Consider the following 25,280-nt stretch of genomic DNA (forward strand, 5'->3'; position numbering starts at 1 on the left):
CCAAAAACAATAACGCCTTCGATATGATCGTGTAGCCGTGAAACAATGAAGTTTCACACCCGCAAGCGTGAAAATTGACTTCACTTATATTACCTAATTGCAGGCAGTAATCCACACTGCGAACGCGACGTGGAATCCAAACGCACTTGAACCTTACTCTGTGCTCTCCTCTCGGTGACGGTAGTATTTTATTGGGTCTGCTGGCCAGGACCTCATTCAGCACTGGCCAAGCACTAAACGTAAGCTATATTTACGCTATCTTCGCCCTAAAAATTCTCCTCCCTATGAATAAATCAGGAATATCGTGGCACTAAATGATGCGAGGGACTGGAAACTAAATGCCTCCAATGCTACGAAATTTTCTGCAACTTCTACCGCTGTTGTTTACAAGGTGACAACTTTCTTCTTACAAACGAAAATTGGGTTGTGAAGGATTGAGTTGTCAGAAGCGGGAGACTACGTAAATTTTCTATATTAAAACAATGTACAAGTGTGCTCAAAAATGGAGAAACTTTTGGCCAACAAAGCTAGCTCCAGCAAAATTTATTCAGTGTGAAACCACGCCGCAATAGCAAAGTTCACCCTAAGGCCGAAGCGAGTTTCCTAAATGCGGGAATTTCCTAGGTGTGTCAAAAACGATGCTTTATTTATAGTTTAAAAGGCAAATAGCTCAGAACGTTTCTGCAATTCACAAGCGAGGCGTAAGTGCATCATAAGGCATTTAGAAAAAAAGTTCATTTAGGAAGTTCTTCAAGCTTTAACCAAATGCCGTGTCGAGGGTAGGCGAAGACAAATGCAGATCCAATCTCCAAGTCTTGCTCCTGAAAGCATAAAACATAAATGTCTCACTCTACAATGGTGTCACAGATTGCTCGATAATTGAATAAGATATAATTAGCAGAAGCCTTATATGTTCCAATTATCCCAGCTTGCATTCGAAGTAGCCCTCCACTTTACCCATTTTACAATGTCAGCACACACTGTGTTTGTAATGTTCTATTTCTTGCGAAGAAATATTTCTCGTGAGGTCAGTTTCTTTTGTTTAAGAGCACGGTATACGGGGTGCCCAAAAGAGACAAGAAAGTTTCACTGAAGAAACGGGCCAGACCTAGGGTCACCCGATGTTTTTAAACCTATCTCGCGGATAAAACGGATCAAATTAACCTAACAAGTAAATCACTTTCGTAAGCCAGCTCAAACCATATTTTGAGCACTTTTTTGAGTCAGTTACGTCGCTTTGTTTAGGGGCTCTTGAAGTTAATAATAGGCATCAATCCAAGCAATATTTGACATAGTTCTGTTTGTTACGCCGCCGGCCACGTTGAGTGTAAAGCCGGGGCGGTGATGACGGAGAGTTTTTACTACTGAGTCTACTGATCGCTTTTTCCTGAGGAAGTAAATGCCCCAAGAAACATATTTTTGAGCGTGTGACAGCAAGCAAAGCCACAGTCCCGCTAGGGTCGCTTCATAAAACTATCCTTCAATGAATACTTAGTCGGTTCCCGTTGTTGCTGTGTGCCTATTGATTGTATTCACTGGCGAGGCGCGCATGCAGGCAATCGTGTGAGTGCACCGTCACTCGTTACGTCGGGCTCCGCGGGAATGCGCTACTTGTTCGTGCTAATCACATGACTGTGTTGCACGTTAACAAACTCTAACACACCCAACGCAAAGTATTCCCACGAGTCCAATGTGAGTGCGAATAATAACATCTCCGTTGACGCCACCGCTGCGAATCGGGTTGAAACGGAGCTGACGGCGCACCTGGGGTTTTTTTTTTCGGCGTGCGGGCGCAGCGGCCCAAACCGCGCCATGTCCTTTGCGTATCGGCCATTTCTGTAGCCGTTTCCAGAGTTTCCAAGCGAAGAGAATTGACAGCTAAACGTTTCAACGAATACCACCTATACAAACATCAATCGGGGAAGCTATGCACTCGACTACAAGTATGAATGATCGTTTACTGCTGTGAGAAACAATGAACTTTTTGTTTCTCGCTGTGACGAGATGCCAAGTCAATCCCCCGTGCACGGGTATGTGCCACGATGTCATGCGCGCTGATGATGAGAAGGCAGCGAGAGTGCGAGAAGGGGGACGAAACGGCGACATTGGCTCGAGCTCGGGGTCGCGCTTGGAATCGCGAAGAAACCCATTAACGGCGCCCGTGCTACCGCGCCGGGACGTCGACAGCTCTTGCCGGGGCTACAGGGCCATCGCCACAGCGCCGGATACCCGTGTCTGTCGCTGCGCCGGGCATCCGCGCCTTGCGCCGGGTCGCCTGGTCGTCGGGCCAACCAGGAGGGGGCCGCAACCTCTTCGGGCAGACCACCCGTTGGATCCACCCCACTACCTGTGCCTGCTGCCGCTTCTACCGTGCCTGGCGCTACTGGACCTCATCGGACGCTGCGCAGCAACGTGAGCACGTTCGGTTGGCATTAGGCGCTGACGCCGCACCCGACTAAGGTTACTGGACTAGCGCGACTAGGACTGACAAGGACTGCTGTCCTCTTTCCTTTCTCCCAGTCTTATTATTTGGTTTTTTTTCGTTCCGCGCACCACGTGTCTCACGTTCCGACAATACAACCACCGCATTCTTCATCCATGCCATGTCTCCGACCCTTATGACTTCTGGCACGTGTCTCGGCTAACCCGAACTTCATCACAACTGGCGTCCGCGACAGGACCTCTCAACAACATCTAGAGAGGACGACGAGATTTGCGCCAGAGTTGTTCCGGCCTGAGAAGCGACATGGAGGTTGAAAAGCTTGTAGCAAGTGGAAAGGAGCTAGGACTCCGTGACGCCGAGCTGCGAGAGTGGGTGAAAGCGGAACAAGACCGGTTGAGAGACCAAAGGGCAGCAGAACGTGAGGCTGTGAAGGCAGCAGCAGATCTGGAGCGTGCTAGGCACGAGAACCTGCTGCTTAACCTAAGGCTCCAGGAAGGCGCGCGAAATAATCCGCAAGCTGATGGCTCTGTTGCAGGCGCGCCTCAGGCTGAACCAACGATTTCTGCCAGCCCCCACAAGTTCATACCTCCGTTCGACGAGCGTAGAGATGACCTTGATGCGTACCTGCTTAGGTTTGAGAGGGTCGCGCGCGCGCAAAAATGGCCGGAGGACAAATGGGCCGTAGGACTCAGCACCTGCCTCACCGGTGACGCCCTCTCCGTGATAGGAAGGATGACGCCAGAAGATTCGCTGGACTACCAGAAGGTCAAGCTGGCTCTCCTTCAGCGGTTTCGTTTTACCCCTCAAGGGTATAACGACAAGTTCCGCCTGGCCAAAGCTGAGGACGGAGAAACCGGAACCCAGCTTGTTTCCCGCCTCTCTGGATATTTCGACCGGTGGTTGGAGACGTCTGGGGTGCCCAAGACATACGAGGCAGTACGCGACAAGATGATCGCTGAACAATTTCTACGGTGCTGCTCCTCCCAGCTGGCAATCTTCATCAAGGAGAGGGAATGCAACTCCACAAAAGAGATCGCCGAAGCATGTGACCGCTTCCTTGAAGCTCAGAGAGTCGCAAACCTGGGCAAGTTCCGGGACGAAAGGAAAGAGCCCCATGTCGACACCCCTACCAAGAGAGGCCCCACATGTTTCATCTGTGGCAAAACCGGACATTGTGCTCCTGACTGCAGGATAGCAGCCCGGGCTGCCCACTGTGAAAACTGCGGAAAACGGGGGCACAAGACGGACAGCTGCCGGTCCAAACCGCCAAATAACAAACAGGTCTCCGCTTGCACTTTTGCAAAACGCCCTTGCGGAGGAGTGAATACGGACACTGGCGGCAAAGGCAAACGCAAACTGGCCCCCACACATTCAGGGGGTGAAGAATGCGAGCTCCAAAAAGAAAGCCTGGCAAGCAGCATGCCTGTGGCCACCGGCCAGGTCTACGGGCGGTTGGTTTCCGTTCTACGAGACACTGGCAGCAACATTGTCATCGTGCGTCGGGAACTCATTCGAGACAGGTGTCTCACGGGCCAAGCGTCCACGGTTCTGTTTGTGGACAACACCACGCGGCACCTTGAAGAGGCATACATCTATGTCAATACGCCGTATTTCACAGGACACGTTCTGGCGAAATGCATGGCCGACCCCCTGTATGACCTGATACTGGGGAACATACCTGGTGTTAGGGATCCCAACAGTCCTAACCCTGCATGGAAGCCACAGCCACCAAGGCATCCAGCAACTCCAGCGGTGCTCGGTGGAGAAGCACATCCTTCTTCGGCCGACGAGAACACCAGCCGTGTCCATCAGAAGGTACAGCGTAACCGGCCGGCAAGTCCCATCATGTTCGCCGGGGTTACCAGAAAAGAGATGCGGCAACAGCAGCAGCTGGACAAGACTCTGGCCAACTGCATGAAGATGGCAACGACAGAGTCGTCTTCCGATAAGGAGAACCCCTGCAAGTTTGTTTGTAAAAAGGTGCTGCTGTACCGTCGGTACACGTTACCATCTGGCCGCTTCAACCAGCAACTTGTTGTTCCACATCCTTTCAGAGAAGCGGTCATGAGGAAGGGCCATGAAGGAGTCCCAGATCATCACCGATTTTTAAAAACAACTAAAAGAATCCTCCGGGAGTTCTATTGGCCAACCATTTACGCCGACCTCCGAAGATTTCTGAGGACTTGTAAGCCATGCAAGACGGCAAATCCGAAAATCGAGGTGAGCATTGCTCTTTCGAGAAAGATGCCTACTGTTGGCCTGTGCGTAACGCAAAGTCTGCTGTCAAGCAAAACGACAAGCCCGTAGCGCACCGACAGGCCACGCCGAATAGAAGAATCTGTGCTGTGAGGTCAACCTGTTCTACCTTGTTTTGGCGTCTCGGCAGTGTTGTCCAGACGATGCTTACTGCCGGTTCACGAAATCTGTTGACTGTGCGAACAGTGTTTCTGTTTTGTTTTCCTGCACCCCCTTTTGCCCACCGGTGTCATCTGAAAGTGTGTGCGGCTCCGCCCCAGCAACTTTCTGAAGCCGGGGGTAGTGTGACGAGACGCCAAACCAATCCCCCGTGCGCGGGTATGTGCCACGTTGTCATGCGCGCTGATGATGAGAAGGCAGGTGGAGTGCGAGAAGGGGGACGGAACGGCGACATTGGCTCGAGCTCGGGGTCGCGCTTGGAATCGCGAAGAAACCCATTAACGGCGCCCGTGCTACCGCGCCGGGACGTCGACAGCTCTTGCCGGGGCTACAGGGCCATCGCCACAGCGCCGGATACCCGTGTCTGTCGCTGCGCCGGGCATCCGCGCCTTGCGCCGGGTCGCCTGGTCGTCGGGCCAACCAGGAGGGGGCCGCAACCTCTTCGGGCAGACCACCCGTTGGATCCACCCCACTACCTGTGCCTGCTGCCGCTTCTACCGTGCCTGGCGCTACTGGACCTCATCGGACGCTGCGCAGCAACGTGAGCACGTTCGGTTGGCAGTAGGCGCTGACGCCGCACCCGACTAAGGTTACTGGACTAGCGCGACTAGGACTGACAAGGACTGCTGTCCTCTTTCCTTTCTCCCAGTCTTATTATTTGTTTTTTTGTTTTCTTTCGTTCCGCGCACCACGTGTCTCACGTACCGACAATACAACCATCGCATTCTTCATCCATGCCATGTCTCCGACCCTTATGACTTCTGGCACGTGTCTCGGCTAACCCGAACTTCATCACACTCGCCTTTCTCGGCATGCGTAAGTTCTGAGCACGTGGAAGCGCGTGCCATTGGTTTCTAGAAAGCCAGGGCATTGTTCCTTTCGTTTGAAAACCTTGCTGTTTGATGTAAAAACCATCCGCACGCTGAAGTTCGTTTTTCTATATATACAGTAGACTCTCGATAAAAGGAACATCAAGGGACCGAAAAAATTAGTTCCGTTTAACAGGAGTTCCATAAGGTGAATGTAGCTGATAGTTTTTTTAGAAAGCAAGAAAACTACAAGAGGTTTTGGCACAGCATTCACAAACTTGATTTGGCAACAATGCGGCTCTGTGTACTGCCAAATCCATCAATTATTTTTGTTTGAGTCATTGCGACAGCATCTTCATGGAGGCTAGCCGCCCCAACTTTGCGAGAGCTAACGAGCCACCGAATTTAGGAGGCGGCAACGCGGCAATGAAGCGCGACTAGCACCACGATGGCACGGACGAGGCCGCTGGAGCTGAGCCCTGTAATCTCGGCATGTTGAATCGAGACCGAACGACTGGAACAACAACTGCGGTGTGGCATTTGTTGCGCTGTCACGGCGGACCACTAACGAGACGAGGTTTACGAGGCCAACGAGGCAAAAAAAAAAAAGAAAACAAGGAGGAAGAAAAAAAGGAGTGACGAAACAGCCCGAACCGTAAAAAGCTGATTCTCCTGCCAATGGGTTTCACAAGAAGTTCCATTTCTAGTTCCGTTTACACGGTTACGCAGAAATTTTAGTTCCGATTACCGAGAGTTTTTTTACGTCATCTGAATACAAAGCCAACAACTTATAGCCTACTGCTCCGTGTAGGCGATTTCCGTTTGTCGAGATTTTACTGCACATATATATATATATATATATATAGATATAAATATATATATATATATATATATATATATATATATATATGTGTGTGTGTGTGTGTGTGTGTGTGCGCGTGTGTGTGTGTGTGTGTGTGTGTGTGTGTGTGTAAAGCGAAGACTATGAGCGGACGCGTCAGAGTAAGTAGACATAACGCAGCGCTATCCGCCCATTCGGGTATGCCGTGCATCGGTGTAGAAAGAAGCAAAAAAACGCTTAGCATCGGGAATTGCGGAACCCTGCTCTCCCTCCTTGCGTATGTACGTCTCGACCGCGAATAAACCCCTCTCTGACCGGCTCCCCAGTCGTCGGCCATTTCCTCCACAACACACACACACACACGCACACGCACACACAGACACACACACACATATATATATATACACAAAGTAGAAGTACGCTCTTCGGAGACTTTATTTCCAACGTTTCGACCTGAGACAGGTCTTCCTCAGGAATATATATATATATATATATATATATATATATATATATATATATATATATATATATATATATATATATAAGAAAACGTTGAACAAGGTAAAAGCACGATTGTTGCCAACGTTTCAGCAAAGAGTCTTGCTTTCGTCAGGGCAATCTCTCGCCTGGCTGGCACGCTTTATATAGGGGTAGGTCCCCAGGTGAGAGGGGAGTAGGAAAGAAGGAAGGAAAATTCAGAAAGCGGATTGGTTTGGGAGTATGTCGGGGGAGATATTGAGGGGCAAAGAAGGTTGTATAGTTTGAGCCGCGAAGTAGGTCACAGGGAAGTCGGCGGGGGGTTGATATTCGGGGAATTTTTGGAGAGAAAGGATGAGAGGGTGTTTGTTGACCCGCCGCGTGGCATACGGAAAAGTTCTCAGAACCGCCGGAAGCAGACCAGGCGGTGAGAGTGAGGTCCTTATCAGAAACTATCTGCAAGCCTCAGGTCAAAACAAAAGGTAGAGAAGGGGGGAATAACTAGGTCAAGGAAAAAAGAAAAGAAGAGAAAAAAGCAGGGAGTGAAACCACACAATCCCACACACAAAAGAAAAAGCAATGACCCGGCAACTGAAATGGCACGTGTCACCCACGGCAATATTCCTGGAACAGGCCTGTCCTGAAACTCAAAAACGACAAGATAAACTTAGAGTGACGTACGGGGCACAAGACCAGGCGGATTAAAAAAAAGAGAGAAATAAAATAAATAAAATGGAATTCCAAAAGCAAAGGTTCGAGGGATGCGGTCGAGTATTAAGCTAGAGGCTAAGGAATGAAAAAAAAGTAATTACGTGACCAGGTACAGACCAGAGGGAGGGGTAATAGTCTTTGGATAAGGTATATGCAAGACAGTGCCTATTTCTGTATTCCCGGTGAATATCGCAAGGATTCCAAGTTGCCCCTAGACGCATTAATTCCAGTACGTTCCATGGAGTTGAATTTGTGAATTAAATAGGATTCTCGGTATTTCCTGTCCTTAGGAGACCTGAAGTTTGACTGAAGCATATACAGCTTAAGGTCATCAAAATTGTGGCCTGGTTGGTTGAGATGCTGCGCTACAGCTATGGAGGATTTGTGAAGAGTATCTGCCCGGTGACCATTAAGACGTAGGCTCATAGGTTGACTCGTTTCGCCTATATACTGTTTGTGGCACATTGAGCATTCCAACATATACACAATGTAGGATGAAGTGCACCTAAAACTTGAATTAATCTTGTGGACATAATTACTGGCTGTGCTTTTTACAATGCAGTCGGTCTGCAGGTGCCTGCAAGTCTTGCATCTGGGGCGGGAGCAGCTGGCTATGACTGGTTGCTTTGAAGGCCCTGTTTTAGCATGCACTAAAATATCTTTTAGATTCCTGTTTCTCCGGTAGATAACCCTTGGGGCTTCCGGGAAAGTCTTTCTAAGTCGGTCGTTACTGGCCAAAATGGGGTAGTACTTGCGCAGTATATTGTTTACGTTTGGGAGGGTGTTTGAAAATTTAGTTATTAGGTCAGGCGGCCTGGCGCTTTCGTTTTGTCGCTGTTTGTTGAGCACGTCATCCCTTTTGAGATAGATGCACGTTGGTACGCCTGATCGAGCGAGCTTTTGGGGTTGTTCGTGTTAAGGAGGGTGGACCTGAGTTCATCTAGGTGCTATGCGTAGTCACTGTCATCACTGCATACTCGTCTAAGCCTGGTGGCTTGTCCTACAAAGATCCCTTGCTGGCAGTGTCTCGGGTGATGGCTTTTATAGTCTAGGTACTGCTGCCTGTCAGTTGATTTTCTAAAAAGCGTGGTTTTAAGTTTACCGTTGTCTAAAATGGCGGTAGTATCTAGGAAGTTCACTTCTTTTTCAGAATACTGGCAGGAGAATTTAATAGTCGGATGCGAAGAATTGAGATGAGATATAAACATTTCTAGAGTCGCGCGGCCGTGTTCCCAAATCATCATGTCGTCTATGTAGCGGAGGTAAACCTGAGGTTTATGCGGAAAAGAGCTTAACAGAGTGGCTTCAAGTTGCCCCATGCAAATGCTGGCATAGGTCGGCGCGAATGGAGTACCCATGCTGGTTTCAAAAACTTGCAAAAAGTAAGAAGAGTCGAATTCAAAATAATTTAGAGTTAAAACTAGTTTTAACAAAGTTATGTACACTTCTGGTGCATGTTGGTGCGGGTTCACTGATAGAGATTTTGAAATCGCTTCAATTCCTTCGACGAAAGGGATGTTTGTATACAATGCGGCAACGTCAAGAGTAACAAGGAGGGTTCCACTGGGTAGGCGCCCACTCTTATTTATCTCTTCTATTATGCGGAGGAAGTGGGGCTTGTCCTGAACGAATGAAGGAAGAAGAGTCGGAATGTCAGATAGGTAATGATTCCGAAACAGAGATAGTGCTTCTGTTGGGGTATTGTTATTCGAAACTATGGGTCTGCCAGGAATGTCGGCAGTGAACAATAATTCTACGGGGACTTTGTGGACTTTTGGGAGGAGGTAAAAAAGGCCTGCATGCTTATTATTCGGTATCATGAAATTTAAGTCAGTGGTCGTTATTAAATTTCTAGTTCGCAGATCTGTGAGGCTCTCGAGGATTTTTAGGCTGTATTCCTGGCTCGCATCGTTATCTAAGGGCTTGTCGTGGCAAGGGTTATTGAGCTGCCTATAAGCTTCATCTTTGTATTTTCCCATAGGTGAAACGCTACCACCTTAGTCGGCTGGCTTTATGACTATGTCGGTTCTGGCTGATAGGCTATTCAGGGTAGCTTCTGCCGACGTACTTAGGTTCTTGCGCTTGTTTGATCGCTTGGTTGTTGCCAATATTTCTCTTGATACTGATTGTAAGTACAGATCTAATTCTGGAGATTGATCTACATCTGGAGTCCAAGTGCTGGGAGGGTGGAGGGTGCATTCGTTAATGTCAGGTTGGTCCTGCTTTTCCGAAAAAAAACTTGCTTAGTCTCATTCACCGAGAAAATTCAGTGAGATCTTTACGTAACTCGTATTCATTCACACGGTTATTCGTTGGACAGAAAATTAGACCTCGTTCTAGGAAACCTTTTTCGTCGGCCGTTAGCGTTTTGAAAATGTCAATGACGTTGCTGGGGTCGGTAGCGAGGGAGCTCGTTTTTTCTATAGGATTATTGGCTGGGGGATGAGGTTCTACTAAAGCAATCTCTGTATCGAGGGGCAGCATTGCATGACCTAATATTCCATAGTCCGGGCTATTGAAAGGCTGATTTTCTACAGTGCAAGCTGTAATTCGCGAGGGAAGCTGGTCACGTTGAAACTTTCCCGCTTGCCTATTACTAAGATCATTTTTTCTGACGATTTATAAAAATATTGAGATCTATTTTCTCCTACTCAGTTAGCGAAAGAGCTTCAATCTGGTCGTTGAAGAGGCTGGGTTGGCTAGTACAGTGGTGTCTAAGAATTTCTAGGAGGAAAAGCGAAGCATTATTGAGAATACCTTGCCACCTATATATATATATATATAAATTGTAAAGGAGATGAATGGTACAGGCGCTAGTGAACGAAACGCGATAGTGCGCCAGACTCCGCAGCCGCGAAAGCAGCATCGACAGTGACAACAAAATGAAAACCACCGACGACGAAGACGACAGGCGCGCGTCTGTGAACCCGCTCCATCTTGGATAACGGTCATTAAAGGCCTTTCGTCAGCTACCTTGCGTTGAGCAATACATCCCCTTAGAATTGGTGGAGGTTGCTGTGGTCCTGACCTCTCTCTACACTGGAACTCCGCTCCCGGACGCTCCCCAGCACCATGGCTCCTCCTCGCGAGACTGAGCCCCCGGCTGCACCTCCTTCGACGACCATCATCTGTTCCGGTTCCATTCGTCAGCGGGATCCCCCATTCTTCAATGGCCAAGACGAGCAGGACGTGGAAGACTGGCTCGCCACGTACGACAGAGTAAGCGCCCACAACAACTGGGGTGACAACGTGAAGCGGAACAACGTGGAATTTTACCTCACCGGTACGGCCGAGCTTTGGTATGGCAACCACGGAAAGCAATACCCCACGTGGTCGGAATTCAAATCGAGGTTTTCGGAACACTTCGGTCGCCCTTCAGTGCGGAAGCTTCATGCAGAGCAGCGCTTGCGAGAACGAGCGCAGCAGCCCGGTGAGAGCTTCCTCAGTTACATCGAGGAAGTTGTGGATTTGTGCAGGAGGGTGACCGCCACGATGAGCGACGAGGACACAATTAAGCACATCCTCAAAGGCATTTCAGATGACGCCTTTCAAATGCTGCTGGCGAAGAATCCCCAAACGGTCACCGACGTCATCAACCTGTGCCAGAGCTATGACGAGCTCAGGAGACAGCGAGCTCTTACACGGCGATCTGTTGGCCCGGATGTGTCGAGCTTAACTGCTGGTAGCGACAACACTCTGTCTCCGCGCATTCAGCAGTTCATCCGGGAAGAAGTTGCCCGTCAGCTTTCCCTAGTTCCCTTCACACCGACGTCTGACGCCACCCTTGCCCCTTCGTTTAGAAGTGCTATCCAGCAGCAGGTGGCCGATACCATTCCATGCTCCCGCCAACACGCACCTGTGACCGCTTCGCTGATCGGTGCCGGCATCGCGCAACCCACACCACCTGCTGTTACGCCCACGTACGTGACCCCTGTGCAAACACTACCTGTTGCCGGACCTCTAACCTACGCCGACGCCATCTCCAGGCCCTTTGCCGAAACCGTCACAAGTCAGCCAATCTTCCCGGTCATGCCGCAACAGCCCACAGAGCTCACAGGAAGACCAACGTATCCCAGCTACCTGCCGATGCCGCCTGTGTTGCAGAGGCCGCCACGCGTACGGCTTGACCCGTCATCTTCGACCACCGCTTGGCGCACGCCGGACAATCGCCCAATCTGCTTTGTTTGCTTAACTCCCGGACACGTGGCGCGTTACTGCCGCCGCGGGGGGATGCCTGCACGGCAGCCTTCTTGGAACGTGCCGTATGTCTCGCCGCAGTCGATGCCTCGTGCTCCGACCACTTTTGCCGAGACGTCTCCGCCCGCCAACTCGCGTGACACCACCAACCGTCACCCATCCCCGCGACGCCGTTCACTTTCGCCGATGCGTCGGCGCCCCTTGCCTCCTGAAGCGGAAAACTAGGCGCCGCAGTTCCGGAGGCAAGAGCTGCGTCATCGTCGAACTGTTCAAGACCTACCTTCTTACCCAATAACGTCGTCGACATTATAATAGACGGAGTCGCCACTCATGCGCTTGTCGACACTGGAGCCGCCGTTTCAGTTATCCGCCTAGAGCTTTGCCGCCGCCTGAAAAAGGTTATGACGCCGCATTTTGGACCACCCTTACGTACTGCTTCAGCACGTTCGATCGAACCAGTCGGTACGTGTACTGCCCGGGTGTTCATCCAGGACGTTCTGTACATTGTTCAGTTCATTGCCCTCTCTTCATGCTCACATGACGTCATCCTGGGATGGGATTTCCTCTCCCGGCACAACGCCATCATTGACTGCGCCCGAGCCGAAGTTGAGTTATTTTCGCCCCTTGATATACCATCAGAAATTTCTCCAACACCACTTTCCGTGAACGTTTCTGTCGCCGACGACACTACTATCCCTTCATGCTCCACCGTCCCTGTGCCCTTGATCTGCCATCTTCCTTCCGACGTCAATGCAATTTTCACGCCGTCGCAATTGTTCTGCCAACGCCGATGTCTGTTGCTTCCTTTCGCCTTGCTGAGTATCCGCGATGGCCAAACCGCCCTGTTCGTTTCTAATCCTGGAGCTAGTCCTCGCTCTTTGCTCCGCGGCGAGTGCCTTGGACGCGCCTAGTCAGTGGAGACCGCCGTTTTCATCGCCGCTTTAGACGACCTGCCGCACGTTGAGGTGACCGGACTCTGTCCACCTCCTGCCACTGCATCTCGGGTATCCCCGGAAGTTTTTGATCGTGCCATCGACGCCGACCTTACGCCGCCCCAACGAGACCAACTGATGAAACTACTGTGTCAATTTCATTCGTCCTTTGACTGTGCGCAGACGTCGCTTGGTCGCACCACGACGGTCAGCCACCCTATCGACACCGGCTCCCACGCGCCTTTACGCCAGCGACCTTACCGCGTTGCCCCTTCCGAAAGGAGCATAATTGATGAACAAGTGGGTGACATGCTCCAGCGTGGTATCATTCGACAATCGAACAGCCCCTGGGCGTCGCCGGTAGTACTCGTACGGAAAAAGGACGGCTCCATCCGTTTTTGTGTCGACTACCGTCGCCTAAACAAAATAACTCGCAAGGATGTTTATCCGCTACCACGCATCGACGACGCCCTAGATTGCCTTCAAGGAGCAGAATATTTCTCGTCCCTTGACCTACGCTCCGGATACTGGCAAGTCCCGATGGCAGATGCGGATCGTCCGAAAACAGCCTTTGTTACTCCAGATGGTTTATATGAATTTAACGTCATGCCGTTCGGCCTGTGCAACGCGCCAGCCACATTCGAACGGATGATGGACAATATTCTTCGCGGCCTCAAATGGAAAATATGCCTGTGTTACCTGGATGACGTTGTAGTGTTCTCACCCGACTTTTCCACGCATCTACGGCGGCTCGAGCAAGTTTTAGCTTGTATGAAGGACGCAGGCCTTCAACTAAACCTAAAGAAGTGCCGATTTGCTGCTCGCCAGCTGACGATCCTTGGCCACGTCGTTTCCAGAGATGGCGTTCTTCCTGATCCGGACAAGCTTCGTGCCGTGGCTGAATTCCCGAAGCCGACCACGATCAAAGAGCTTCGTAGCTTCATCGGGCTATGCTCGTATTTCCGCCGCTTTGTGCGTAACTTCGCCTCCATCATCGCGCCATTGACACAACTTCTTGGCAACAAGACGGGTCTTTTGGCATGGTCATCGGCTTGCGACAAGGCCTTTACAACCCTACTTCGCCTCCTCTCGTCCCCGCCAATTCTTCGCCATTTCGACCCGTCGGCCCCGACTGAAATCCACACCGATGCGAGTGGAGTTGGTCTGGGTGCTGTTCTGGCTCAAAGGAAGGCCGGATTCCACGAATACGTGGTCGCTTACGCGAGCCGCACACTCACGCCTGCGGAGACGAATTACTCTGTCACTGAGCGAGAATGCTTGGCAATTGTGTGGGCCCTCTCGAAGTTTCGTCCTTATCTGTATGGCCGACCTTTCGACGTGGTCACCGACCATCATGCGCTTTGTTGGTTGTCGTCCCTGAGAGACCCTTCTGGCCGACTGGCACGTTGGACACTCCGCCTTCAGGACTTTGACATCCGCGTGGTGTATCGGTCTGGCCGCAAGCACCACGACGCTGACGCCCTCTCCCGGTGTCCGATGTTGCCTGACGAGACGACTAATTCCCCCTCTGAGTGCTTTGTATCGCTCGTTGACGTGAGTTCCATGCCATCTGAACAGCGAAAAGATCCGTGGGTCATGTCGCTTCGACATGACCCACGTGGGTCATGTCAAGCAGCATCGACAGTGACAACAAAACGAAAACCACCGACGACGAAGACGACAGGCGCGCGTCTGTGAACCCGCTCCATCTTGGATAACGGTCATTAAAGGCCTTTCGTCAGCTACCTTGCGTTGAGCAATACATCCCCTTAGAATATATATATATCAAAATGGACAGATATATCGTAGATTTTACACTATGGCCTATCTATTTTCATTGTAAGCTATCAGTACAATGAAAATAGCTGAATTTTGTATACTTATGAGAGTCTACAATTATTTGTCATCTCGGGCAGGTGAACGTTATGGTGCTGCTAAGATCCTGCCGTGCACTTTGCAAGGTTATTTAACGTAAGAAAAGCTCCACCGAAATGCCTAAATGAGTACTGACACAAAAACTGTGTATTCACCCTTTTTTGGTTCCATGTTTCCGTTATACCGCATGAAATATAACGTAGGAGTTAACGGTATTACATATCTCGCAGATTACAAATTACAGCACCATTCATGGCATCAGTTCTGGTTTCGGGTTCTGAGGGCCTTGGTGTATCTGCGGGGGGTTCACAGACAACATCGTCAAAAATTTCGGTCTAAGGAAGCCGACACCTTTCTCCTTGGATTCATACTCATCCAGGCAAATTTTCCCAACCTAGCTTGTCCTTTATTTAGCTAAATCAGGGATTAGTTCCGTCGCATTCAGCCTGCCTGACACTGCCATCAGGTGAGGCCGCCCGGAAGGAACGGGACAAATGATGCCGAAGCCCCTCCAAAATTTTTACTTTATGTTGTGCTTTTGCTGGGCACGTGCTAGCTCTTTTCATTCGTGACTAATATGCGTGTCGCTTACTTAGGGCGAAGCAACAGACCGCGTCGAGTTTGAACAGCTGGTAGCGTTTACACTAGACACCTGCTTAATTGAATTTTTTGTCAGATAGCAGCTGAGCCGCGCCGTGTCCTGACCGTTCAAACGTAGAGCAGTAATAACCATTTAAAATTGATCTCCACTGAGTTATGACGGATGGAGGGCCACACAAACGTCCTTTCTACTTTACAAAGAGAAATATACCAATGTTAAGAATGTCAACGAGCCACCCGTCACTATTAAAATGCAAGCAGCAGGCCTTTCGTTGTAATATTCCTTCAGATTTTCTCACTCACTTTGAGGTGACGGTCGTCGAGGAGAATCTTGTATTTGGCTAGTATTTTAGCCATTGTCAGTTTTGCTTCCAGTTGAGCAAAGCGGAGTCCGATGCAATTCCTTGGCCCCTGGCCGAATGGCTGGTACACCATGGGGTCAATTCCGGGCTTGTTTTCGGCACTGAACCTTAACAAGAGTATATAAAAGTACGGGGATTATGATACGCCAAAAAACATAAAACTCATTAGACTACGGCACAATGTTGCGCTTTAACTACCTTTACATCAGAACTCTTTGTTTGATACCGTTATGGTGTGGTTGTGTACGGCGTTTCCATTATGGTCTTCAGAACCGAGAAGTACAACTAATATTTTAAAGCAACATATGTAGGATGTGTTACCTCGAGTTACTGAACTCAAAATCGTGTTTCATCGTGGTGCTGAGCAGCTTTCTTATAACAAGCGCTTTTAACCTGCTGCCGAATGGTCCGCATCCACACTTGCTTGATAATTAAATACAAACTTGCGAATGCTTTTAGAATATCGCTAAATAGGGTATCCAGTCTTCAATTTGGTACCCTGAAGTACGCAAACCAATCTTACTGGTGGAGCCTACTAAATACGCTAGAATCTGCTCAAACAATTATTTCTGGATATCGCGATTTTGCTATTGCTTCTGCGCTTGAGCGACGTTACAAGCTATATCAGGCTGCTTTTCAGTTGAGCGATGAACGCGTTGGATTTAACACCCACTTTATAGAAAAATAGCACGGAAGCAGGCAAACACTACAGCAGGCATCCTCTCCGTGTAGAAATCATGCAGTGCCGTTGTATGCTCACTGTAGCTGCAGCTTTGGGTGTTATTTTGGCCAGAATAAATGACTGAAAGCGTGCATCGGAGTAGTGGCGGAGGGAAGCTACGCACGCCGCTATTTTGTAGCGTACTGTCACGTTTCTCCAGGCTACCCTAACAGCTGCGAGAAACTCAACCTCGGACGTCGTAATACTATCATTCATGGTCTTCTTTAAAGTCCAGAAACACTAACTCCACAGAAACATTGGCTCCTTACATTCAACCAAGCACTACAGATAATTTTATCGTTGCAGCTGGAGCCATTGGGCACCATTCAGCCATATTTCCAAAAACGTAGCTTCATTTTCGGGGGATAAGCAATGATTGCGCAAGGTACAGAAACCATCGTTGAGAACGATTCTACACAAAAACGTGAGGATTCTGAATCACATACTAATCATTGCCATGCTTCTGAAGTTTACGCTATTGATGATATGAATGCCAGCGTTCCACATTAGGTGCCACTGACGTGTATTTGTTTAAATTTGTGTTACCGTGAACCCCCATTAGGGCGAACGCAAAGCGACCATGATGATTTCACCGTTTTATCAGAAGCCCTTACAAAGAGCGAATTGGTCACACGCCCATGTGCCTGCAAATATCTTGCTTCAAGACGGTGAGGAAAAAGGAAACAAAAATTATTCATTTGACTGCACAGCTATGTTAGAAGTCTGTCTTCAAGTGGCTGTACCCTAGTTTTATCACGTCCACGCGGCATCGGTGAACGTATGAACTCTGCCTCAAGCGACAACGCAGCAGAGGCAGATAGGGAACTCCCGCTTTCTTGGCGGTGACGCCGTTGGACCCGGGACGCGAACCGATGCGAATTCACAAGCTCCCGCTGAGAAACAGCATTGGACAGGATATCTCCTACGTTCTGGAACAAGAGGTCTCTGTTGTCGCTTTCTGAAAACAATTTATCATCCTAATAAAGTGTCACCTATCTATCATCCTAGTTTTGCGCCTATCTCCTCGACAGTAGAGCGGCCAAAAAACTCGCTCTCGCCTATTTTTCGTTGCTTTGCCGCTGGCTTCACAGGTTGAAGGGTGCGAGAAGTAGTTGCTTTGTCCGTCGGTCTTTTTTTGTCGTTCCCTCCCTTCTCCCGCGGCGTGAATTCGCTTGGTGTTGTGATTTTTTTTACTTTTCTTTCCCTCTTGTCGCGTGAATGCCCCGCCGTACACCGCCAAGGCTGCCATGTTCGCTACGCAGAATCGCCAGCAGGGGTTGTCACCCGGATGTTGTTCGTCTTAACCAATGCATACGCGCGAGGCTGTTCGCCTTAAGCAGATTTCTTTTCATTAATTCTATTAAAAACCAAAACAGCGTTCCCAAGTAATTCGGTATAACCGAGAAATCGTCTCAACCAAGTTAGTCCAGACGGGATTGACTGTATTTTATTAATTAGTTCAGTTCCCGCAACGATATATTCAAATATTTTAAAATGGAGACACAATGAGGGACGATCTACCTGTCCGGATCAAACTTGTCTGGGTCCTCCCAGAAGTCAGTGTCACGATGCATGTGAAAACCGGGGACAAGGACAGTGATTCCAGCAGGTATGGTGACATTGTTATGAACGTACTCAGTTGCGCTTGTCCTTGTGGTAAATCTGAAAAAGAACCGCAGCGACATTGATCGCCCAACGATAATTATCTCTTCGTTACTTTACTTCACTAATACTTGAAATGTCTTTCAGTGGGAACAAATAACAAGTAGGGGGCCATGTTCAAGAATGAGTAAAAGGAAACAAGTCGATTCCCGTAATTCAAAGTTATTATAATAAAGCAATAGGTGCGGGTTATCGCCCGTCTAGGTGCACCATATCTTTGCTCTACAAAGACCTTACGGATTGGTGACTTGGTCTCCCATATATTTAAAAGGTGGCACCCTGAACGCTTTTCGGTTCTTCTTTTTATTATTGAATTCATCTTACAAGCAACACCCTACATGATCCCGTTGTTCGCCAGATGCAGTGGCAAAAACCGAGAGACTCAGCAAAATTTACCATCCCTCCCCCAGAAAAGTAGAGAGAAACGCGAGAGTTAAAGTGCGTCTAACATTCGGTGAAATTGAGTGCAATCTATAGTCAATCCTTGGAGGCCCCAAATCGATAACGAAAAATGCACCCATTCTACTTGTTTTTCACGCACTAAGTAAAGACATCTACGAACAATCTCAACGGGTATACGAAATGTGTACGATGCTTCATGGTCGATGAGCGCTGTGTACTATGTAGAAGCGTTCTTTTTCACGATTTTTAAGTAACGGTTTTGTCACACTGGTTTCCCGAACGTGCTGTGTATCCGGGGATTTTATTGAAGCTGTTCCCTCGACCAAATGGTCCATTGGAAAGGCATTAGCTTTTTTTACAAAATGCCATCGGTCCAACTAAGGAAGCTTTCGCTTTCAATAGTGGCCAAAATAGTTGGGTGAAACTTCTTTTGGATTTTGTTGGTATCCATCCGACCAACATACACTTCCAATGTTAATTCCATCTCTACTGCCGTGAGCACTGGCGGCTACACAAATATAAAATAAGAACAAAACACTCACCCAACTACGGGAGAGTAGTATCTGAGAGTTTCCGAAAGCACCTGGTCCAAATATTTCATGGCGAAAACGTTGTTATACGTGAACGATCCCTGAAAAGGTAATTTGATCGAATTGCTGCAAAGATATCTTTCACCCCTTGCTTTCGTCACACAGCAATTATTAGGGCTTACTTACGTCCCGGTGCAGTATTTCTAAAACTTCTTTCCTCAGCCTGTCTTGAATGCTTTGATGCTTAGCCAGAAGATAGGACATAAATGACAGCGTTCCACCAGTTGTTTCGAACCTGGAACATTTCACGCGAGAACAGAACCAGTTCCATCAAGATCACAGAGAACTCTTCACCCTAGAAATACTTCTGTTCTCAAACTGCGAGGAAATAAAGCATACTAGAGACGCCAGAACTGCCTCTCACAAGTATGAAAGAAAGCATATGACCTTTAAGGAAGTTCGAGCTCGAGGGGCAATTAACCCGTACTAAATGTAAAATTCACACTTGTCGGAAAAAGTACAAAGTTTTCCGTACCCTGCAATAAAGAATAGAAGGCCATTAGCCAGGATTTCTTCGTTGGTTAAGATGCGCTTCTTCTTGGTGATTGAAAGCGTGGACACGTTGGCTTCTGTAACGGACCAGATACCATGACAATTAAACGAAAACAACCTGGTGGGAAAGGCGTGTTGTAAATTTAAGTAATGCACTCATCCGAAGCATCAGGTACGAACTGAAACTCTGGAAGATAGCTTTTCACTTAAAAAGCAAGACACTCGGAACTTTTTGCTCGGGTAGTTTTATTCGTGCTGTACATTTTCTTATTCTTGCAGCGCTGTATTGAATTTACGCCTAACTATAAATGATCCAAGAGTGGATCTTTGGCGGAACACCATGTTGCTGTTTGGAGGAGTTCTCCACGCTGGAAAACCCTTTTAATGTTTTGGTTAGGTTTATCAGCTAATACGCACTTCGCTCTTCGATACTCGAAGGTGCTGCAGCCTGACGCATGAGAAAGACGTTGGCAATGACAGGAAATGATACGAGGAAAAGTGTACTTAAAGGTTGAATGCGCCAAAAGTACTTACAGTTTGTGAGTTGTGGCCATTAGAAATATTTCCCTGTCTACGACTTTGCAGCTAAGCTGTCAACATGCGAGTACGTATGTTCATTGCACTCATGCTAATTGTTCGGCACTTTGGGTACAGCCTAGTTTCCTGGTTGCATAGCAAGATGAGACTTTTCACACTTCTTCCACAATTAAAGTGCTTCGTTCTGCAACTGATCAGTTTAACCAAGCGCAATCACCAACTATGTTGAAAAGTATCGGACCAGCATCCACGTAGGTCTTTTCTTTCCCTGCACGCAAACAACGCAGGGAAGAACAGAGTCTGCCTGCCTAGCCAGCCTTCGTTGACATAAATGATAAGAGTATTTCCGTCTACAGGCAGCATGCGCAACGGCGCTGAATGTCAAGCCAGCCAGTATGGGTGGGCTGGATGGTTGAAGCTCTGCGAACATCGCGCTGTAATCACTACGCACAGACAGTCGCTGGTTGAGTTTTGCCTTGTCTTGGCGGGGCGAAGCCAGGCGGATATTGCCTTCGAAGCAAAGTTAGAGCCGGCGTCCGTGAAGGCTTCCATGAGGGTTAGAAGCTAATTCCTTATAAGCATGCTCTAATCCCTGCTTCTCTCTTCGTGGAAATGCATGTTCATACAGTTTGTATTGCGCTACCGTTTTTTTACAGAGTACCCCTGAAGGCTGAAGCTTCAATCATGAAACACGATGCATTTGGCCAAAAACGCCTAATTGGGCTGTTAACACAGTTCATCGTCATAATAGCGCAAGAAGAGATCCTTGGTCCAAAAAACTTCAAAAAATGAAAAGAGAAGAGGCGCAAGAATCCTTATGGATTAGTACACCTTTCTCTGAATTTGTGAATATTTTCTGGACGTAGAAAAACAAGAACGCCGAGAAAAAATGGCATTAGCGGTTCCTTTCGGGGCGGGGACAAGGAATAGCGGCGTAACACCAACAATACCCGATTCCAGAAGACAATATTTTTTTAGCATTCGCACACCTTACAGAATCCAGTCCAAGTCACTTTTTAACACCGAAGGTAAACCTGCTTATGTGACGAAAGAATGGCCCTAGAGTACATCGCCTGTTCGGCTGAGAAAGTAGCGGCGTGGTACATCCTAATAACCAACGCAACAGACAACGCTGTGTTATACCTCAGGTATCCGGTGAATTTCAGGACACTTTGCCGACGCAGCACGGTAGTACATGTGTCCAAATAATTTTATACGTACGTTAGAAGAAATGTCCGGTAGGAGAACTGTGTGCAAAGAAAATTTGCCTCCAATTGTTACAATTGCAGCCCAGCGTGCTACCTTAACCAAACACAGCTGGTAGTGCAAATATGCGTGCCTAGGTGGCACCCATCTTACCTTCTGATACAGTGTCGGCATCGTAGTTAGCAGTTAGGGAATGTACATTGACTGGGGCGCCTTCTTCAACTTCCGCATTTAGCATCAGTTGCAGCAAGTCCGTTCTTTCGTCCTACAAAAATACACAGAATGCGAGTGAATATTTGGTAGAGCCTGAGATATGAAAGGCTTTCTAACAGCGGAGTCGTTTCCTCTTGAGCTCTGGCCGTGGCGAACGTTAACAGCAAACTCTGCTCGGTGCAGTGAAGAGAAAAAAGGCTAAGCCAGGTGGAGGGAAGCAATAGCTCCGCGGTGTGTGGTGAGGAAGGGACGAGTGGCACGCAGCTATTCACGTATAGACGGTATTCGTTGAAAAGTTTAGCGGTCAATTTCTTCGCTTGGCAAAATGGAAACGGCCACAGACATGGCCGATGCGCAGCGGACACGGTGCAGGCTGGGCCACTGCGGCCGCATGCCGAAGAAAAAAAATTCCCCCGCATTTCCCCGAAGGGGAGTATGAGGAAGTGCGAAGCACGGGGTGATGCTATGAGGGGGAGTTTGTTGAAGTTTGGTGGCATTTTGCACGCCGCAGCTCGCTTCGCCCGCTTGCGTTCGGCATCGCGAGCCTTCATTTCGGGATCGGCAGCCATCGAGACTGCAGAACTAGACGACCGCTCTCGACGAAGACGCGCGCGCGACTAACTGCAGAGCCGAGCCGAGCGAGGAGACTGTAGCGAGAGAGCACGCGCGCGCCGACCCACGGAGGTCTGGCCGTTTAGTGTGCCGCGCCGAGCCAGGTGGCTGAGAGAGAGGAGGCGCGGGCGAGCGCGACGAGCGAAGGGGAGAGGGCAGCGAATGCGCGCAACGGCGCAGCGAGGGGCGGTGAGAGCACGCGCCGTCACGTGGCGTAGTTACGTCACTGCGCCGTTGCTACGGACGCTCTCCCTCCGCTCTGCGCCGTTGCTAAGGGCGAGGCGGGCGGACGGACGGACGGCGGCCGACGCGGGATTAGGCCCGACTAAGAAGTGCTTCGCACTTAAAAAAGACACCGGCATGCGTCATCTGCTCCGTTCCAATCCGATTGTAAACTTTGGCGCCAACGGAGATGTTATTAATCGCACTCACAGTGAACGGGAGGCAATTTTTTGTGTTCGGCGAAGAGTTCGTAACGTGAAACACAGTCATGTGTTTCCCAGTCGTGCTTAGCTAGACAAGTGCCGCCATACCGCGGAGCCCGACGTAACGAGTAACGGTGCACCGTGGCCTCTGCGATCGGTTGCCGGCGGCGCGGAGGCCACGGGCGCACTCACACGGTTGCATGGAGTAGAAGAGGGGTGCCTGATCTGCGGGCCGTGCGCACAACGTCAACTAGCAACAGACGCTTGGCCACAGATATGGCGGCGCACACTTGGGTGCCTGCATGCATTCCACGCAATTGAATACCGAGGATAAGCAGTGGCCGTGGCACGCATGCAATATATACGCATACACAAATTCAAGGCATAACGGTAATGGGGACTGTGGAGCAGCCCTGCACAAAAATATATGACAAAAAAAGGAACAAGCAAAACTAGCAATCGCACATTCAAACCTTGCAATGCGAAAACGTTCGATCTAGGTACTCACAATGCCCAAACACAAAACGAGGAAAAAAACTTCCGTTGATTTAAAAAATTCTTAGTAAACCCCGAAATTTTTAGTCTTTGGCTTTAGTGAACTCATAGGCTGTATTATCATTAAATGTTTTAAATAGAGTATTGTTTCGTTTATTTAAGTAAATCATGCATAATTGTAGCAGAATAGCCCCTAAATGAAAGATCGGGATGGAAGCCACTATCATATCCCGTTTCTCGCCCTCACCCTCTCTTGTTTTCTAGCTTCAGGGCTAGCGTCATAATTAATGCACACAAACGGGTAACATTTGGGCGGTATGATAGGCGAAATGAAAAACGACGGGCCCCTTGAGAGCTCTGACCAGCAACGTATCAGCTCATACGTGTTCGTTTTTCTTTTTCCCTCTGATTATTACCCCGCGAGAACGCCACGTTTCCCTATTTTTTACTATGCGACAGTGAAACTGATAACATGATTGAAAATACACCCGAATCACTGAAACAGATTTAGGCAAATAAGATATTTATATTCCGTCATTGTGTGCCGCTCGTTAACGTCTCATGTGCATTCTGTCTTATGGATTGCCCTTGTATCAGAATGAATATAGAGCGATATCAAAACTCTCTTTAGCTCAACACGTAATTATCAAAACGATACCTTGACGTACAAAAAACCTAACAAGAAGGAGCTGTTTCTGAGATGTGATCAGTTAAGACTACACATAAAAATTGAGGATATATACGCATCGGTGAAAAAAGCCGCGCCAAACAGACGGGAAAAGAGAAAAAAAGACACGTGTGCACAATTCTTGGTTTAAAATGGGTTACAAAACCCTCCACTAGTGCTCGCTTAAGACACAACAAACTGGTATTTCGGTAAACCACAGACATGTGTCAGCGGAGAGCAGCAATACAGAATTTTGTTGTACGATAAGCTCAACAAAGCCATGCTCACACATGTGCCGCAAAGCCTTTCTTTCATGGCAGCTTCAACGATTTATTAGCTGACTTTCCCGCTTAGCGATTGTAACAGACTCCTTAAAGGCCAGCTGCACTCAAGTTTTCGACAACGTAAAAAAAATGCCACCTAATAGCACACGTAACGAGAGTGCAAAATGCAAAATACTACGTTTCAAACATGAACGCAAACGACGTAAACTGCTCACGACATTGGCGTTTCCGGAACCGAAACTGAATAGAAAAGGAGGCCATTGCCGGTGGCCCGACGTGACGTACGTGATGAAACAAAAGCGGCCGCGCTAGAACCGGCGGCCGCAGAGAGCCGCCTTCAAACGCGCGCGTTATTGGCGGTGAGCGCGAACACAGGCGGCGCTGCGAAGCGCGCCTCCGTGACATCAGCTTAGGGATTCCCGCATTTGTCGTCTGCTTCACTCAGGATCGCTCTCCCTGCTGTTTCTTTGCGGTGGTCAACGTCTGATGCTTGTCCGCGCCAGAATTGGCGTGTGGGTAACTTTTTATCATAATAATAGGCTTAAAATCGCATACACTAGCTCATGGTGTCAATTAAAGTATAGTTTTGGATACCGCTACGGCAGAAACATTGCCGGCGCCTGTGCGGAGCGCGAAGAGTTGGAGCTAGGCGTTAGCTTCTCATGTAAGCATTCGAACAAAAGGAACAGTCAGCTGCTAATAACCGACAACAGCGAAAATGGAAGACCAAAACAAATTCTAGGCCTTCAGGGCTGTCGGCTTTGGCAGAAGGCATCACGATTCCCGGTAATCATATGTAAGGTAAAACAGTTTTTGCAACCTTGCCGAACGCTCGAACGCGTTTTGTCACATCACTTTACGTTTTCAAGGCATGAAAGTTTGCCGACATGCACTATAGACTGCAAAAACTGTAGGTTGAGTTCCAAATAACCCAGTGCTGATACGCGCGTGCTGATTCTATACCAGTCATCTAACCAGTATGGAGGTTTATTGAGCAAAACGAGTCACGTCTTTGTTAAATTTATAGTAACACATATATGTTTGTTAAGACTTGGAGGGATATTTCGGAACATTTTGCACAGCCATATCTTCCCGATATTCGGATATGCGTTATAGGAAAACTGCACTCAAGAGGAGAAGGAGGTAAGGGGAGGAGGGGAAAACTTTATTTAACAATTAAATCGATCTGGTTAGTGGGCCGGGTCCTCAGACCAGGACAAGAGAGTAAAAGTAATTTTCTTCAAATCATAGAACGCCATCCCGAGTAAAATAGGATTTGTTCTTCGCGCCTGGAAGGGTTGAAAAGCAATAA

General features: G+C 48.6%; 2 protein-coding genes across 2 annotated transcripts in view; one reads left to right on the plus strand and one right to left on the minus strand.

The window, feature by feature from the left end:
- Positions 1-526: 526 nt before the first annotated feature.
- Positions 527-25,280, minus strand: part of LOC144164679 (cytochrome P450 3A14-like) — an 80,404-nt gene continuing 55,650 nt past the window's right edge. Inside the window, exons 8-14 of the mRNA XM_077695002.1 lie at positions 21,426-21,537; positions 19,513-19,606; positions 19,164-19,272; positions 18,990-19,078; positions 17,905-18,045; positions 15,604-15,769; positions 527-821 (exon numbers count right to left, since the gene is read on the minus strand). Of these exons, the coding sequence (XP_077551128.1) occupies positions 735-821; positions 15,604-15,769; positions 17,905-18,045; positions 18,990-19,078; positions 19,164-19,272; positions 19,513-19,606; positions 21,426-21,537 (798 nt within the window). The 3' untranslated portion in view covers positions 527-734. The remainder of the gene's footprint in view (positions 822-15,603; positions 15,770-17,904; positions 18,046-18,989; positions 19,079-19,163; positions 19,273-19,512; positions 19,607-21,425; positions 21,538-25,280) is intronic.
- LOC144164674 (uncharacterized) lies at positions 10,484-12,423 on the plus strand. The gene has a single exon (XM_077694999.1). The coding sequence runs from the start codon at positions 10,769-10,771 to the stop codon at positions 12,116-12,118; it is 1,350 nt and encodes a 449-aa protein (XP_077551125.1). The 5' UTR covers positions 10,484-10,768; the 3' UTR covers positions 12,119-12,423.

The sequence above is a fragment of the Haemaphysalis longicornis genome, unplaced genomic scaffold (assembly GCF_048455015.1).
Source record: "Haemaphysalis longicornis isolate Haplotype H1 unplaced genomic scaffold, Haemaphysalis longicornis Haplotype H1 scaffold_133, whole genome shotgun sequence".
Taxonomy (NCBI): Eukaryota; Metazoa; Arthropoda; class Arachnida; order Ixodida; family Ixodidae; genus Haemaphysalis; species Haemaphysalis longicornis.

Coding starts and splice junctions, on each gene's coding strand:
- LOC144164674 (XM_077694999.1), top strand. CDS start 10,769: ATGGCTCCTCCTCGCGAGACTGAGCCCCCGGCTGCACCTCCTTCGACG.